The 15,569-nt window shown below is 41.4% G+C and overlaps 1 protein-coding gene across 5 annotated transcripts in view; it reads right to left on the bottom strand.

Annotated features, from left to right (window-relative positions):
- Positions 1-15,569, bottom strand: part of ABCA1 (ATP binding cassette subfamily A member 1) — a 146,653-nt gene that overhangs the window by 64,033 nt on the left and 67,051 nt on the right. For all 5 annotated transcript variants that reach the window (XR_004177955.1, XR_002517478.2, XM_009188378.4 and 2 more), the window contains 2 exons: positions 13,373-13,549; positions 100-192 (listed from right to left, as the gene is read on the bottom strand). Coding sequence is in view for 3 of the 5 variants with exons in the window: in XM_009188378.4 (XP_009186642.1) it covers positions 100-192; positions 13,373-13,549 (270 nt within the window). In the remaining 2 variants the exon portion in view is untranslated. The remainder of the gene's footprint in view (positions 1-99; positions 193-13,372; positions 13,550-15,569) is intronic.

The following is a 15,569-nucleotide window of genomic DNA, read 5'->3' on the forward strand; positions in this document are numbered from 1 at the left end:
GTGATATTCAAATCCAAAGGACCTCTTGCCAAACTCAGGAAATGAAAAAAATGATACAGCGAACGGTCCGCTTTCTGGTACTGGAAAGACGCAACTTACCTCCTGGGCCAGAGTCCCAAGACTATGCAGCAATGTTTTTGTGGCTTCAGCCAGCTCCTTGCTCGGGAGGGGAGATGAAGAGTTTAGTCCTCTCTGTAATGAGAAAGAAAACTTTGTTTTTGAGTTCAAATGTAAACCTGAAATCTCTACTGGAAATAAACAAGTGAATTAAAACTCTTCACAATCTTGAGTTTAACAAACAAGAAACCGACTCCTAACCAACGCTAAAGACACTACAATTATTTCTAACTGTAAGTTTGCATTTTGTTTATTTTCAAACTCATTGTTTGAGTAATGGTTTTAAACGAAGCAGGAATATTGTACCTAAAACTAGTTAATACGTAATAGATAAAAAGGATCTCATGTGGGCTGGGGGGGATGTGTCCAATACAACTCTGACCGCAAATTCCCAAATCTGTCTGAGTCCGCAAGATGGGTAATATGGGAATGGCTTTGAGAAACAAGTTAATGATGGCTCACAAGAAAGGAAGGAACTATAAAGTTTAAAGCTGTCAAAAATAGGGAAAGATGGAATTCTGTCACTCTGTTCAAGTCAGCACCGTTTCTAACACTGGAAATTTAACGTAGAACACTTAGTTTTACACCGAGTTTTAGTCAAATCTTTGTATGTACCAATTCATATATTTAATTGCTGTTATATGTCACCTAACTGCATAGCAGATACAGGACAATAATTCATTAGAACAGGGAAAAGATAAATTAAGGCAGAAAGCATAAGCTAAAGAAAAAAAAGAACAATAATTTACAGACTATGAAGTCAGAATTGCTATAGCTGAGGAGCCTCAAGTTGGGTTCTGAGTGTTCAGGCTTCCAAAGAGAAAAAGACGAGTCAGTTTCTTCATTCTTATTTGTCAAGTAGGAAAAAAGTATCCAGGGAAAATCCACCTTTCTTGATGTTTCTATGAGCATTGTTTTATTCAATATCATATCAGACATCTCTGAAGTTTAGAGAAGGTTGGGCTATCTTGACATTTTATCAGAGACTGCTGTGAAATTATAATGTAGACTACACAAGAAAATGTCTAGAAGTGGTTGGGACTCACCATCTCTTGAGAAATAGCAGCCTGGGATGTTTTCTTTTAAAGAGAACTCCAAATGCAGAAGGGATTGAGTATCATTCTGATCAAGCATAATCCTGAATGTGCATTTCTGAGAAAACCTGCCTAAAGGTTCTATGAAAGAACTTGCCCAGCTGATTCATCTCTTCTGGAACGGGTTCTTCACCAGAGTCCCAGTATTCCCACATTCACAGTCCTCAAAGGGACCCACGCGGTCTCCCTTAAATGCCAGACTCATGTAGACCTCTGTGATACACAGAGGTGTTCATGATTGTCCCTTCCATAGAAAGTAATTCATGAGCAAAAAACAGGTGAGGTGTTTTGTTTCTACTTTCTCTCTTTGGGTTCACTTTATAACTAAAGGTTAACACACTAGAAGCCGAACCTACGGAGAACTTGCCTGAAAAACTATTACAAACACAAACTGAGAGATCTTAATTGAAAGCTATAGGAGGTAAAGTGTTTTTGTGTTTAACATTAGGCCTACAAGATGACAGATGTTCAAGATTGTGTAGCAAAAACAAAACAAACCCTGGACAAAACAAGAAATGCCCAACTGACGTAATGTCAATTTAAGTAAAAACAAAATGTGGTAGTTAATCCACTTCTTTTATAAAGACTGAATGGAGATAAGATCCTTAGGATTCTTGTCACTCACTCTCCCCTGCCACCCTGTGCCCCAATTCTCCAGTCATGGGAACCTGGGGTAGCTATAGAATCCTGGGCAAATGACTCAAATTCCCCATCCTTCCATTTTCTCAACTATACAGCAAAGTTTAAAATGCTGTGCACATATCACAGAGTTTTTATGAGCACTAAAACTAGAGGATATGTACAAAGCCCCTCGCACAGTGCCTGGCGCATGGTAAGTGCTCACAATTGTCAACAATGTCATCCCCTGCCTTTTTCTTCCCCTGCATGAAAGTTTACTGCCAAAACTGGAGGGCTTTTGTCTGCAAACAGGGTTTTCAAGTTCTTAAAAAGACAAAAATCCTTTATCTGTTTCTCGGCAAGGTCTTGAACTTTTTCTTCTATTGAAATGTCCTTCCTCTGCTAGGCAGAGACTACAACTACCATCACACAGCACATCAGCCACACTCCAATGTGCTGTCTCTAATAGTATAATTACTCCTCACCGCAAGGTGCAGACATCCTCATCCTAATTCCTGAAGGCTTGGGATAAAATGCCTTTCTCCCCTTCTAACCCTTTTCTTTTACTGAGCATTTGCCAAACTGCAAAATAAAAGATAATACTAAGTGGATGAAATATACATGATATGCATAATAGGTTGTGTACAGATATACTCTATGTATTCATGTATTTATGTATAGGCTTATATGTATAGACATATATACACACATATATCTTACACATATTAACTGACCTCAAAGTTGACATTTAAGTTGAAAAACCTGAAGGAAAACTCATTCCCTATGGTAGATATGTGTATGCTTATATGTGCACACACACAGACATACACATTTTTATCTTAATGTATATTCATTATGCACCTTCTCTTTAAAGCAGGTGATGTTTTTACAGCAGTGGTATAGCTTCCCTTGTAATTAAATTTAATTATCCAAAAGAAGTGACTTTATTTTAAAAAGATATTAACTAAAAATGGTACCAGCTGCACTTGAATATGACCAAAATCATGGCAGTTGTGAATGACTGGGATTCACTAACACCATGAGGTTTGGGGAGCTACTGTATCAGAATCACCTGTGGTGCTTGTTAAATATGCAGATTCAGGCCGGGTATGGTGGCTCACGCCTATAATCCCAGCACTTTGGGAAGCCAAAGTGGGTGGATCACCTGAGGTCAGGAGTTCAAGACCAGCCTGGCCAACATGGTGAAACCCCCTCTCTACTAGAAGTATAAAAATTAGCTGGGCGTGGTGGCATGCGCTTGTAATCCCAGCTACTAGGCAGGTTGAGGCAGGAAAACTGCTTGAACCTGGGAGGTGGAGGTTGCAGTGAGCCAAGATGGCGCCTATACACTCCAGCCTGGGCATCAGAGTGAGACTCGGTCTCAGGAAAAAAAAAAAAAAAAATGCAGATTCTCAGCCACCTGAGACCTACTGGATGAGAAGTTTAAGAGTGTGATCCAGGAATCCTCAGGAGATCCTTTTGAGCGCTGAGGTTTGAGAACCAGCATCACATTCACAAAGTCTCCCTTCCCAGTACACTTTGCGCCAATGTGCTTGGTGGTACATTCTGTGTCTGGTCCACATACTATAATCTGCTTCAGACTCTGAAGTAGTGAAGAGGCCACTCAGTTCACCTGGCCCTGAGTAGGATCCAAGATGGTGCCAAACACATGGGGTGCCAGGTTTATCACACCAATTAGATACAGTAGTCACCAAGTGCAGATGTTTCTAAAAACCCCAAACCCAACATTCACCCATTGTCACCATTACCAGTCATCTGTCTCCTGAAGGGTACTGAATGGGTCTGTTGTTTTTATAACATGTCTTCTCCATCCAAATAAATTTAAATCTTCAAGGGCAATAGTTTTTCCAAAATCTTTAGGATTTTTAGTTTACATTTCTTAACTCTGGAGCAAACTCTGGAGCAAGTTTATTCTTCTTGTCTTAAAAGCCCCACACTTCAGCAAAACTCCAGGCACACAGCAGGGCCTACAGCCCGACTGTTTAACCCAGGAATGTAGTTGACCATGGATGTAAACATAGGTCCCTGTTAAATTTGCTGTGGGCATCAGACCTTTACATTAGCAGACACCAATTCAATGCCATATCTTATGATATGACCTCCTTATCAGTAGTCTGTATGTTGGGTTTGATTGCTTGTTTAACTTGACTGTTTTTGGTTTTGGTCTCTAACAGAAACATTGGCTCAACCCACCCATAAGTAGTAAGGTGGAACAGTCAATGCCATTGTTAGAATCCTTTTTAAATTAGTTCTTTATTTGAGATTAAGTGCTCAGTATTCACTAATAATATTGGCAATCTGTAGTCAATACAAATTTCCATTTTCAAAAGAATATTGGTTAGAGTTACACAATCAGGCATGGACTGACATCACAGGGTTCACAAAATACACACAATTCAAATTCAGCATCAAGTTGAAAGCTTGGATTACCCAGATATTTTGCTCATGACTTAATTTTACTTTTCTGTGCAACAAAACATACCATAACCTGAAAAAATAAGCCAAAGACTAGAAGCATGAATTTTTAAAAGTTTAGTATAAAAATAGAATACTATGGCAAAAATTAACCAGATTCCACATGTATCAACACTGATAAATCTCAAGAACATAATTCCGAATGAAGTGGCAGGCCACTATGCACACTTACACAATGTGAACACATTTAGGCCAGTACCAAATAGTGTTATTCATAGAATGTAAGTATACATGATATAGAGGATTAAAACATCCAACTGCAAGACAGGAGTTACCTTTGAAGAAAGAACTAGGGAAACAGAGGTGGCATCAGCTGTACCTGTAATGTTTTATTTCTTAAATAGAACCTGGAGTCAGCATGGCAAAATGATGGATGATGGCACAGGAGTGTTTTTGTTTGTTTTGAGATGGAGTCTCACTCTGTCACCCAGGCTAGAGTGCAGTGGTGTGATCTCAGTTCACTGCAACCTCCCCCTCCCAGATTCAAGCAATTCTCCTGCCTCAGTCTCTCAAGTAGCTGGGATTACAGGTGCATGCACCATGCCTGGCTAATTTTTGTATTTTTGGTAGGGGCAGTGTTTCACCATGTTGGCCAGGCTGGTCTCCAACTCCTGACCTCAAGTGATCTGCTTGCCTCGGCCTCCCAAAGTGCTGGGATTGCAAGCATGAGCCACCACGCCTGGCCAGAAGTGTTCTTTATGTTATTCTCTGTACCTTTTTTCATGTTGAAACTATTTCATAATTTTCTTTTTAATTCAATGAAAAGATAAAAGAGGAAGGATAGTTGAGCAGGAAGAAAGGAAGGGTAAAGAATCTATGTTGGCCTGAGCACATATCAGATCTAACAGACAGATAACTTCCTTGAATAAAATTAACCCCAGCAAAGAATTCATGCCTTGAAACTAGACCACAAAATACAGCCTGAGAATCATGTGTCTGCACCTACTATTAACTGTGGTCTCCTGCTCATGCTTACTTGACAAAGGCAGACATAACTTGCCAAATCCTATTTCCAAAGAGCTTCAGTAAGCAATTCACAGCTTGGAATTCCTACTATTATTTTTCTAACCAAAAACATTCTCTTGGCTATGGACTCGTACAGGTCTCCACTGCACCCAGGAGGCAAGTGACTTTCTCATACGAAGTAAAGGAAATGGGAAAAAGAAGGAAAATAAAACCTTTAGTGAGGGACTATATTTTCTGAGTTAAGCTAACAGGAATTCATGTATGACTCAATATTTTCAGATCATAACTCATTATAGTTAGATCCTAACTGTAATGTCATTACAGGAAGAATGCACAAATGCTTATTGTTATTATTTGAAAGCTCCCACCCACTTCCGCAAAATGTGTTACTCACAACATACAACGTTTCCTAAAAGCATGACGTTCGGCGACTCTGGCCCCAGAAAGACAAAGGTTGTTGTGCCCCATTCTTTCTAGGTCTAAGAGATGGCTTCATTATATTCTTTCCATCCTCATTAGCTTATGAGTTAAGTCGAGAAGGACTGAAAAACTGTTTAAAAGCTATAAGCTGGCAAAGTCAATTTGGCTTTAATCTTTGAGATGGTATCTTATTTCAACTCAGTATGTAGCACAGTTCTGGGCACTTAACAATTAGATACCCAGTAAGTGTTTCTAGAAGAAAAATGAAAAAGAAGGGAGAAGTGCATGAGTCATGGAGTAATGTGAGTTACTCCAAAAGATGGAGTAATGTGAGTTCTGCTCCAAAGGCCATTAACATTCACAGAAATGCTCTGTTTCGTATTCACCTCATCAAGTCACTCAGCCTGTGGAGCCTTTAATGGCTCCCCTTGCTCTGAGAATGAAGCCCTATATCCTCACATGGCTTGTGAAGAAAGACCTGCCTCAGCGGATCTTTGCCCACCTCCGCAGCATCATATCTCATCATTCCTTCTCTCATCAAACTCCCCACAGCTATATCTGCTCCATGCTGAACTATCTCGATTAGGTACAGTTCCCCTAAATGCCACCTTCTCTTCCCTCTCCTCTCTGGACCAATGCATACACTATGTCCTCTACCAGGAACATTCTACTCCCTGTTCTTTACTTGGCTGACATCCATTCTTTAGGTCCCCATTTAGAGGATGCTTCTTTTCTGACTGGAAAGACCGCAGTAGGAGGTCCCATCAGGGCCTATATCGCACCCAGCCGAGGGTCTCCTGCTCCATACAGCAGTTGCTCCTTTCCTGGTCTGTCCCACCCATTCCCCAGCCAGGACAGAAAAAGAGAGGACTGGACCTTGCACATGACTGCCTCCCTGGCCTAGAGCATGGCACTGATTAGGGCTCAATAAACGTTTGCTAAGTGAACGAATGTGTTTGTTAATCCATTATCACTGCACAAAATGAACACTGGAAGATAATATTACTAATGCATTAGGAGGCACAGCCAAATAGAAGTAGAAAACACCTCTGTGCAATTAAAATGCAACTGAAAATATTTTCAATTTATAAAAATCTCATCTACATTCCAATTTTTTCAGGAATTCTCTGACAAAATGAGAAGTGGGTATACATACATTGGAATAATATTTTCAACACAATACACAATTTTGTTTTCCTCCTGGGAATGCATGTTACAATGTGTTCATTGAAACATTTCAAATGTCCTTTAAATGTCTTCATAAAGTAGACACAAATCTCTACTTCACTTTGCCCACATGCAAAATCCAACTCAGGCTGGGATTAGTATGTTTAAGTTCAAACTGAAAACAAGTAAACCACAAATCAAAGACTATCACCACCCAGAAGTCATCGCTATCTCCTTCTGGTGATTTCTATGACAGTAAAGATTTCCTCTGGGAAACATTTTAATATTTTTTATTGAAATAGGAAATCATAAAACTACTTTTCTAAGGAACATTCTAATCTTTTAATAAATAATTCAACAAGCTAAATATTAACTTTTAAATTAGATGTGTTTAAGGCATCCAAACACTTCATTTTTTGCTGTTTCTAAACATAAATACATCCACTACCACATAATTCAGAGGAAAAAATTAAACCTGTATCTTAGATATGGCAACAATTTTCAATGAAGAAAAAGTATAACTGCGGTGAAAATGTCTGTATAAATGGAGTTGAGCAGTCATATTAACACATTGCTATATCTACCAGCTAGCGCTCTTCTTTTCCCATAAGAATTAGGTGAACACAGAGTCTGAAGAGTAAATCTACACAGTGTGTCATTCCACCAATGACCAACCGATGGGGATTGCGGCTGCTTGCTGGGAGAAAGTAAGTAAACAGGTGGGTAGTAAAATCACACAAAGCCAAACAAAATCTGATACTTTCCGACAATGTCTGGGTTCCAGACAGGAGAACACGAAGAGCAGGTGTTCTCTCCTGCAAAAACCCACACAGACGCTTTAAGGACTGCATGTAACAAGTTGAAGTATCTAGCCCTAAAAAGCCATGAGGCTGAAGGTAGCAACGAGCCCCATCTGTATTCTGGGTCCTTGTCTAACAGTCAAGAGGAAGCTAAATAAAGACCCCTCAAGACAAGGATGACTTTGTTCACTCCTTATCCATCTGCTTCTTCGATCTATACACAGCCCAGCTGTGACATTACTTGTCTTCTGGGAGCCTCAGGGCACCCTCACTTTACCACCTTCTCTCATGAACCAAGATCCACCTTGGTGGGAATGTGCTGGGCACACTGGAAAACACGTGCACAGTTTCTGTGGAACCACTGGTTCCACGAAAACAACTTCCTTTTTTCCCCCACATTATTGAGATGGAGATAAATCTGCATGCCTAGACTTCCAACCTTAAGGAGCACACACCACTTTCACATCACTGAGGCAATGGTGAGTCAAGGATAGAGCCCAAATCTAGCTCATTCAACCCAACATTCCTCCCACTAGAGCCCACAGTGTCCACGTTGGCAAAGACTGCCGTGAGGGAGCTGGTCGAGAGGTCATCAGTGAAACTGGAACGAGAGGACAGCTCTCACTCTGCAGACCCAGGACCTACAAAGATTTCCTCAGATTCCCAGACTCAGCCTTCAGCCTGGTTCTCAGTGTCCACTAGAATGAAAGCTCCAAGTGCATCACATCTGCCTTGTTCGTGGTTGAACTTCAGTGCCTAGAACACGGCTGGTATAAAGCCAACATACAATAAACATTTGATGGATTTTTTCGATGAATGTCTCATACCTTGTTCAGAGATGTTCTGCTCCCAAAGTCACCTCTGTTTGGTTTGTACATTAAAAACTCTAATAGGTAACGCTTATTATGCTTTACAGTCACTTTCTGAATATGGGCAGGAGAAAGTAGACAGCTGCAGAGGGGTCAATAAAAGCCAAAGGCACTGAGGGAACACTTCAAATACATGCTAAACTATTCCTTCCAGGCAAGAAAGCTGTAGCAGGCTGAATATCCCCCGCAAAGATGTCCACACCTGAATTCTGTAGTCTGTGAGTATGCACATTTCATGGCAAATGTACTGTGTAGATGTAATTAAAGTTATGAACCTCAAAATAAGGAGATTATCCTGGATTATGTGAATGGGGCCAAACTGAACACCTGAGCCCTTAAACGTAAAGAACTTTCTGTGACTGGAGACAGTTCAGATGAGACAGGAGGCGTCAGAGATTTAAAGTGTGAGAGACACTCAACCCACTTGTGGGAGAGGGGTCACACGAAAAGCGTAAGAAGGAATGACGGCAACCTTTAGGAGCAAAAACCAGCCCCTGCTGACAGCCAGCAAGGAAATGGACTTCAGTCCTACAACTGCAGGGGACTGAATTCAGCTGATATCCTGGATAAGCTCCAAAGCAGATTCATCTTCAGAGCCCCCCTAAAAAACACAGCCCCACAAACACCTTGATATCAGGCCTGTGAGACTCTAAGAAGTAGACCTAGGTACGCTCTGCTGTACCCAGACTTCTGGCCTTGTGAAATAATAAATTTATGTGGTTATAAACTGCTAAGTATTTGGTGACTTGTTACAGTAGCAATAAAAAAAAAAAATTTAAAAATACAATCAGTGAGGACCCTGACAACAGAAGTAAATCAACCTCTCTGGCCAAAATTTGCTAGTCCACTACTATGGCTCCTTCCTGCAGTCCAAAACAGATTGGAGGTTTCTGTGGGACAGAAGAGTGGCCCTGTCCTCACTCTGGGAAAGGTACATGCTGCTTTAGGAAGGACCCAAGGGAAAGTTAGGAAAAGTTCACCTGCCCAGCACACCCTATAGCCAAATACACCTTGTTGAGCAGCAAGACAATAGAAGCTCCTGCCAGGTGGCCCTGAGCTCCTCCTAGAAGTTGTTAACTCAACAGTACAAATGCAATGAGCACTCCATAACAAGTCTCCCTCATGACTAAGTGCATTTATCCCACAGATAATACTTCATATATCCACCTACCTTTGTTCTCATCAAAAGGATATCTTTTGAGTTGAGTCCAGCTCCCAGAAAATACCTGACACATAATAAGAACTCAACAAATATTGCTCAATGCATGAGTAAGATTTTTAAGTAAAAAGCAGAGAACACCTAATGGAAACTGCTCTTAACCCCAGGGAACTTTAAAAACACAACAGCATTCTGAGATCCAGTATTAATCTTCACACAAGGTACAGACTAGGGCATAAATAAGAATCTTTGGGTGAAAGGCCTTGATGATATCTGAGCAAGAACGCAGTTTTTCACGGAAATATTCGCCAGGACCACTTTGCTTGGTATGATCTAACACTGATCTACAGAAGAAAACTTCCATCTCTTTTGAGACAGTCTCACTCTGTCACCCAGGCTGGAATGCAGTGGAGTGATCTCAGCTCACTGCAATCTCCACCTCCTGGGTTCAAGTGATTTTTGTGCCTCAGCCTCTGGAGTAGCTGGGATTACAGGTGTGTGCCACCATGCCTGCCCGACAAATTTTTGTATTTTTAGTAGAGAGGGGGTTTCACCATGTTGACCAGGCTGGTCTTGAACTCCTGGCCTCAAGTGATCCACCCATCTCAGCCCCTGCAACGTGCTGGGATTACAACAGACATGAGCCACTGTGCCTGGCTGAAAACTTCTATCTTGAAGCGACTATTTTCAAGGACATAATTTCTATTACTCACGTCAATTAAATTATCAACTTCCATTTATTGAGCACCTATTGTGTGCCAGGCCCCACACCAGGCTCTTCATATGTATAACCAATAATCACAACAAAGGGTCAAATATATTAAGTGAATGTAGAAGAGATAACTGAGGCTTACGGGGACTAAATAACTGATCCGACATCAATGCTAGTAAAATATTCAAACGCGATACTCAAACCCAGATCCAGCAGACCCTCCCACACTGCCACACTTTCCCCATGTTGCCAAAACACTGCTTTCCAGAGCACCCAGATTCTGAAGGAGGCCCAGGAGAAAGTCACAATACCCTTGGCTGGAAACAGGGAAACACACACAGACACACACAAAAGAAGCAGATATGTTTCAAAATATGTCTCTTATGAAATTCCACTTTTGGTTCAGAAGCACATATTGAAAGAAGAGTTTCTCTCCCTGTCATGTTGGGCCTTGCATCTGCTTGCTGCTACTGCTGCTGTTCTTGGCGCAGTTAACTGCCCATGTGCAAGTTACCACATGTCACATCCATCTACCGTCACACATGTTGAAATTTCAACCAAACAGCAATAGAAAAAGGCTGCTTAATATAAATCAAGTATCAGTCCCTGCATTCCAATTAAGGCCATGCTTAATTCAATAAGTAAGAGTCACATTTCAAAATGTTTGGAAGTCATTTCATCCCAAAGGCTTCCTCAAAAATCATCTCTACACAAAACAATCCTGATAACTCATTCTATTCTAACTCAAGAGCCCCATTTTGAAGAGAGGTCTCTTGGTAACAGCAGAGGGGTAGAAGCAGAACCTGAGATGCTCCACAAACCCAAGAGATGTGCAGAAATCACCTGGTAGCAGCCACCTTAATCAACACCTGGTCATAAACCAATGGATCCACAAGGCACAACCACAACACAGCAGGATGGGACGCAGTGTGGCTGATGGTTCTGAAGGTGCATTACCCTGCACTCTGTCATGCTGCTAATCCTCCCAGAGAGCTACTGTCAGGTTGAAACGTGAGCTGTTAACTGTCAGATGATGAGGGCTAAACAGTCATTCTACTATGAGTGTAATTCAGGCATTATGGGAGTGGAGGGATTTTACTGGGTTGTGTACACAATAGGTGTTTAAAGAGTAAACACAAATGAAACGGAATGAATGGGCACAGCACCAGAACAAATTATGACGTCTTCTAACAACACCCATCTTTTCCAAAATTTCCATCATTCCAACTGAAAGGGTGAGCATTCTGGTCGTGTAGTGAAGCAGCCCAAAACAGTCCAAGAAAATGGTTTCGTAATGAATTTTTTTACCATTCATAATAACCTTTGACCCTCTATGACTCACAACACAAAAAAGACCAACAGGCTGCAAATGTCTGCACAAGTCAGCTTCCCTAACTTTTTAGGCCAGTTCCTTAGGGTTGCAAAGATCCCCATAGAGAAATATATCTTAATTTAAATTATAACATGGGACCGGGCACGGTGACTCATGCCTTTAATCCCAACACTTTGGGAGGCCGAGGTGGGCAAATCACTTGAGCTCAGGAGTTCGAGACCAGCTGGGCAACATAGTGAAACCCTATCTCTACTAAAAATACAAAAAATAGCTGGGCGTGGTGGCAGGCGCCTGTAGTCCCAGCTACTCGAAGGCTGAGGCATGAGAATCGCTTGAGCCTGAGGCGGAGGTTGCAGTGAGTCGAGATGGCACCACTGCACTCCAGCCTGGGGAACAGAGTGAGATGGATCTTAGCTCACTGCAACCTCCACCTCCCAGGCTCAAGCAATTCTCCTGCCTCAGCCTCCCGAGTAGCTGGAATTACAGGTACCCACCATCATGCCGGGCTCTTTTTTGTATTTTTGTAGAGACAGGGTTTCACCATGTTGGCGAGGCTGGTCTCGAACTCCTGACCTCACATGATCTGCCCACCTTGGACTCTGAAAGTACTGGGATTACAGGCGTGAGCCACCACGCCTGGCCAATACAAAAACTTTTTGATTGTCAATCAAGGGTATGAATCCCAAGGCATGTTTCCAAGGTCACATTCTAGGGTATGATCTGGCAACAGGGTCCAGAAACTGAATATTCTTAATTCCCTGGGAGGACCAACTCTCTATAAAGAATTTGTGCTATATACAATCCAAGAGTATTACAATTTCATTTTATTATAATAAGGAACATCTCTTTCCAGATACATTCCTCCTCCAGGAATCTTCCTCTGGTTTTAAGAGAATCTATCTGGTGAGTAGAAAACCAGAATCCCGGATATTAAATGATGATGTTTGGGGTAAGGAGAGGAATTTCACCAGAGTTCTCAGAACACCTAGAGACATATTTGTTCTGGAACTATACAAAACACTCTGATGGCGAAACTGCTCAGGCTCACCTGCATTTTTTGGTTAAGAATGAATGGGTATTCTCACAGAGTGCTTCTCTGAACTATTGCTTCCTAGGCTGAAAAAATTTTGTTGGAATTTTTCCTTGCAATTTTATTACTAATTAAGCTAATTAGTGTGGTCTCATCTAATTCCAGGGCCTTCCAACTACAATGTCATCTTTATGATGGGTTTTTAAACATAAATAGATATCCATCTTCCCATCAATGGTTTCAAGACTTTATTTTTTTAAATATGAAGAACCCTGTTTTCAAAAGAACTCTCGCTTAGTATTATAATAGTAAAAACATGAAAAAGCAGGTCTTCTCTGATGGAAATAAGCACAAAAAACTTTTGGCTTAAACTCAGCCACACCCAGCTTATTCCTCCCATTCACCCTTTGGAGATGGCCCAAAAGTCTGAAAGAACACTAAGAACACTTAGAATACCACTGAACTAAATTATATCACAAACTCCCAGCCAGCCGTACTTTTCTACAAAACAAAGTCATGTTGTCCAAGGAAAAACCTCACATTCCAAAAGCATTAGTGTTTGAAGTTTCTCCACTGAGCAAGTCTACTCACCAGGATTGGCTTCAGGATGTCCACGTTGGAATGAAGTACCTGCCCTGCTGCAGCCAGTTTCTCCCTTGGTAGGCCACAAAGCTCGGAAACTTCTTGGTCACCAAGTTGAATCACCTCTTCTGATTTTGATCCGTTGCACAGACTGGTCAAATGTAACTGGTAGCCTTGCAAAAATACCTGGAAGCATTTCATGCAAAGAGAGACAAGCACAACAGGATTATGAAGATCGGAAGCTGGGTCCTTGAAGTCTTTGGGAGAACTTCTTATCGATACAGCTTTGAAGATCTTAAAACAGGTACCATTGCAACAATCCAATGCATCAGGTCTCTTTACTGAACCTCAGAATGTATCAAAGCACAAGGCACAATGACAGGACACTTAAAACCTGCAGGTTGCCTTAACTCAATACCTCCCATACTCTTGTCCCTCTTGCAAAGAAAAATCCAGAGTCCAACTCATTTTCTTAAGAGTGGGACACATGATTTGGCAAATAGGAATCCAGAGTCTGAATTCCTGGAACCACTTTCATTAGAGGAACAACATCCTCACTATTTTGCAATTTATGTTGTCTTTAAGTAGTATTGGGCTGAAATATGGGGAGAAAGCATTCATGCTGTTTATCTGTAAGTATAGATATTTAAGTAAGACACAGAACTATGTTCTAACAATTTCAGAATTTGGAATTCTCCATTTTACTTGCCCTAGAGCAGAGTGCCAGAAAGCCAGGCCTCGTATCATCTCATTGAGAGGCCAATTCCAAGTCATTCTTATCTTTTCTTTATACCAAACCCACTAGAGAGCCTCTTCTTGGTCATATTTTACTTAACTGCCTTTCTGGGCCTCAACAATTCTTCTTCATACGTGGTCTAATGGACCACAAGCTTTGAAAGAAGAAGAGCCTATTTATTGTGCTCACTTTGCATCTACAGTGCTGAAACATTATAGCCAGTATTTGTTGAATGAATGAACAATGCAGACTCTTTATTACACCATTACTAACTGCCCTGTTAGTTTAAATTGGTGCAGGCTGCTGTGCTTACAACACAACCTAAGGTAAGGGATGGACCAAAAGCCTCTCAAAACCCATGTAGCTTTTGAAATACAGCAGAGCATTTGGCCTACCATGATTCCCATTAAGTTTTTGCTGACTGCCAGAGACACTCAAGCACACTTCAGTTCTACTTGTTTCTTTAACTGGTCCTTGCCACTAGGCTGTCAGCCTACAGTTAGCATCTGTGTTTAAGAATACTGACAACAGGCCAGGTGCAGTGGCTTACGCCTGTAATCCCAGCACTTTGGGAGGCCGAGGCGGACTGATCACCTGACGTCAGGAGTTCAAGACCAGCCTGGCCAACCAACATGGAGAAACCCCGTCTCTACTAAAAATACAAAAATTACCCAGGTGTGGTGGCGCATGCCTGTAATCCCAGCTACTCAAGAGGCTGAGGCAGGAGAATCGCTTGAACCTGGGAGGCAGAGGTTGCAGTGAGCTGAGATCATGCCACGGCACTCCAGCCTGGGCAACAGAGCAAGACTCCAATTCAAAAAAAAAAAAAAAAAGAATACTAACAACAGAGGGCCTTTGTTGATGTTATCTTCTGCCTCTGCCCAATCATGCTTTGTTCCCTTTCCTTTCCTTACACAAGTACTGATCCCAAGAATTTTTCAATAAATGTCTTGTGTGCTCAAAAAAAAGAATACTGACAACACAGAAACTCCAAGGACCATTCAAGGACCATCTCCATGCTTAGGATGCCCCTTATTTTAAACTAATTAGATGTGACAGATATGAAATTGGAAGAGGGCAATGGAAATTATGCTAAATGCAACTACTTTCAAAAGCCTGATGCCTTTGGCCCCTCTCCTGACCACACAATTGGTAAACATAGGGCATATTTTCCTAGTTTCAGAAGGGCAAGCAGTAAGCACATTTTTCTAATTTTAAAAATTCTAGATCATGTGAAGCAAAAAGGTTATTTTCAAGAATAAACATTTCCACTACTTCTGCTTCTTGTAAAGACAAGCTAGTATGCAGACATGAGACAGGGGAGGAAGCAGTTCCCCTTTCTGCCAGAGAATATGCTCGAAAAGTATCTCTGAAAAATCAATAACCATGCAAGCTGGGTCTGGTGCTACCCATTGCACAAGAGCTGCCTAATAATGATGCCAGAGGAAGTTTTCTATGATTCTAAAGTTA

The sequence above is a fragment of the Papio anubis genome, chromosome 13, assembly GCF_008728515.1.
Source record: "Papio anubis isolate 15944 chromosome 13, Panubis1.0, whole genome shotgun sequence".
Lineage (NCBI taxonomy): Eukaryota > Metazoa > Chordata > Mammalia > Primates > Cercopithecidae > Papio > Papio anubis.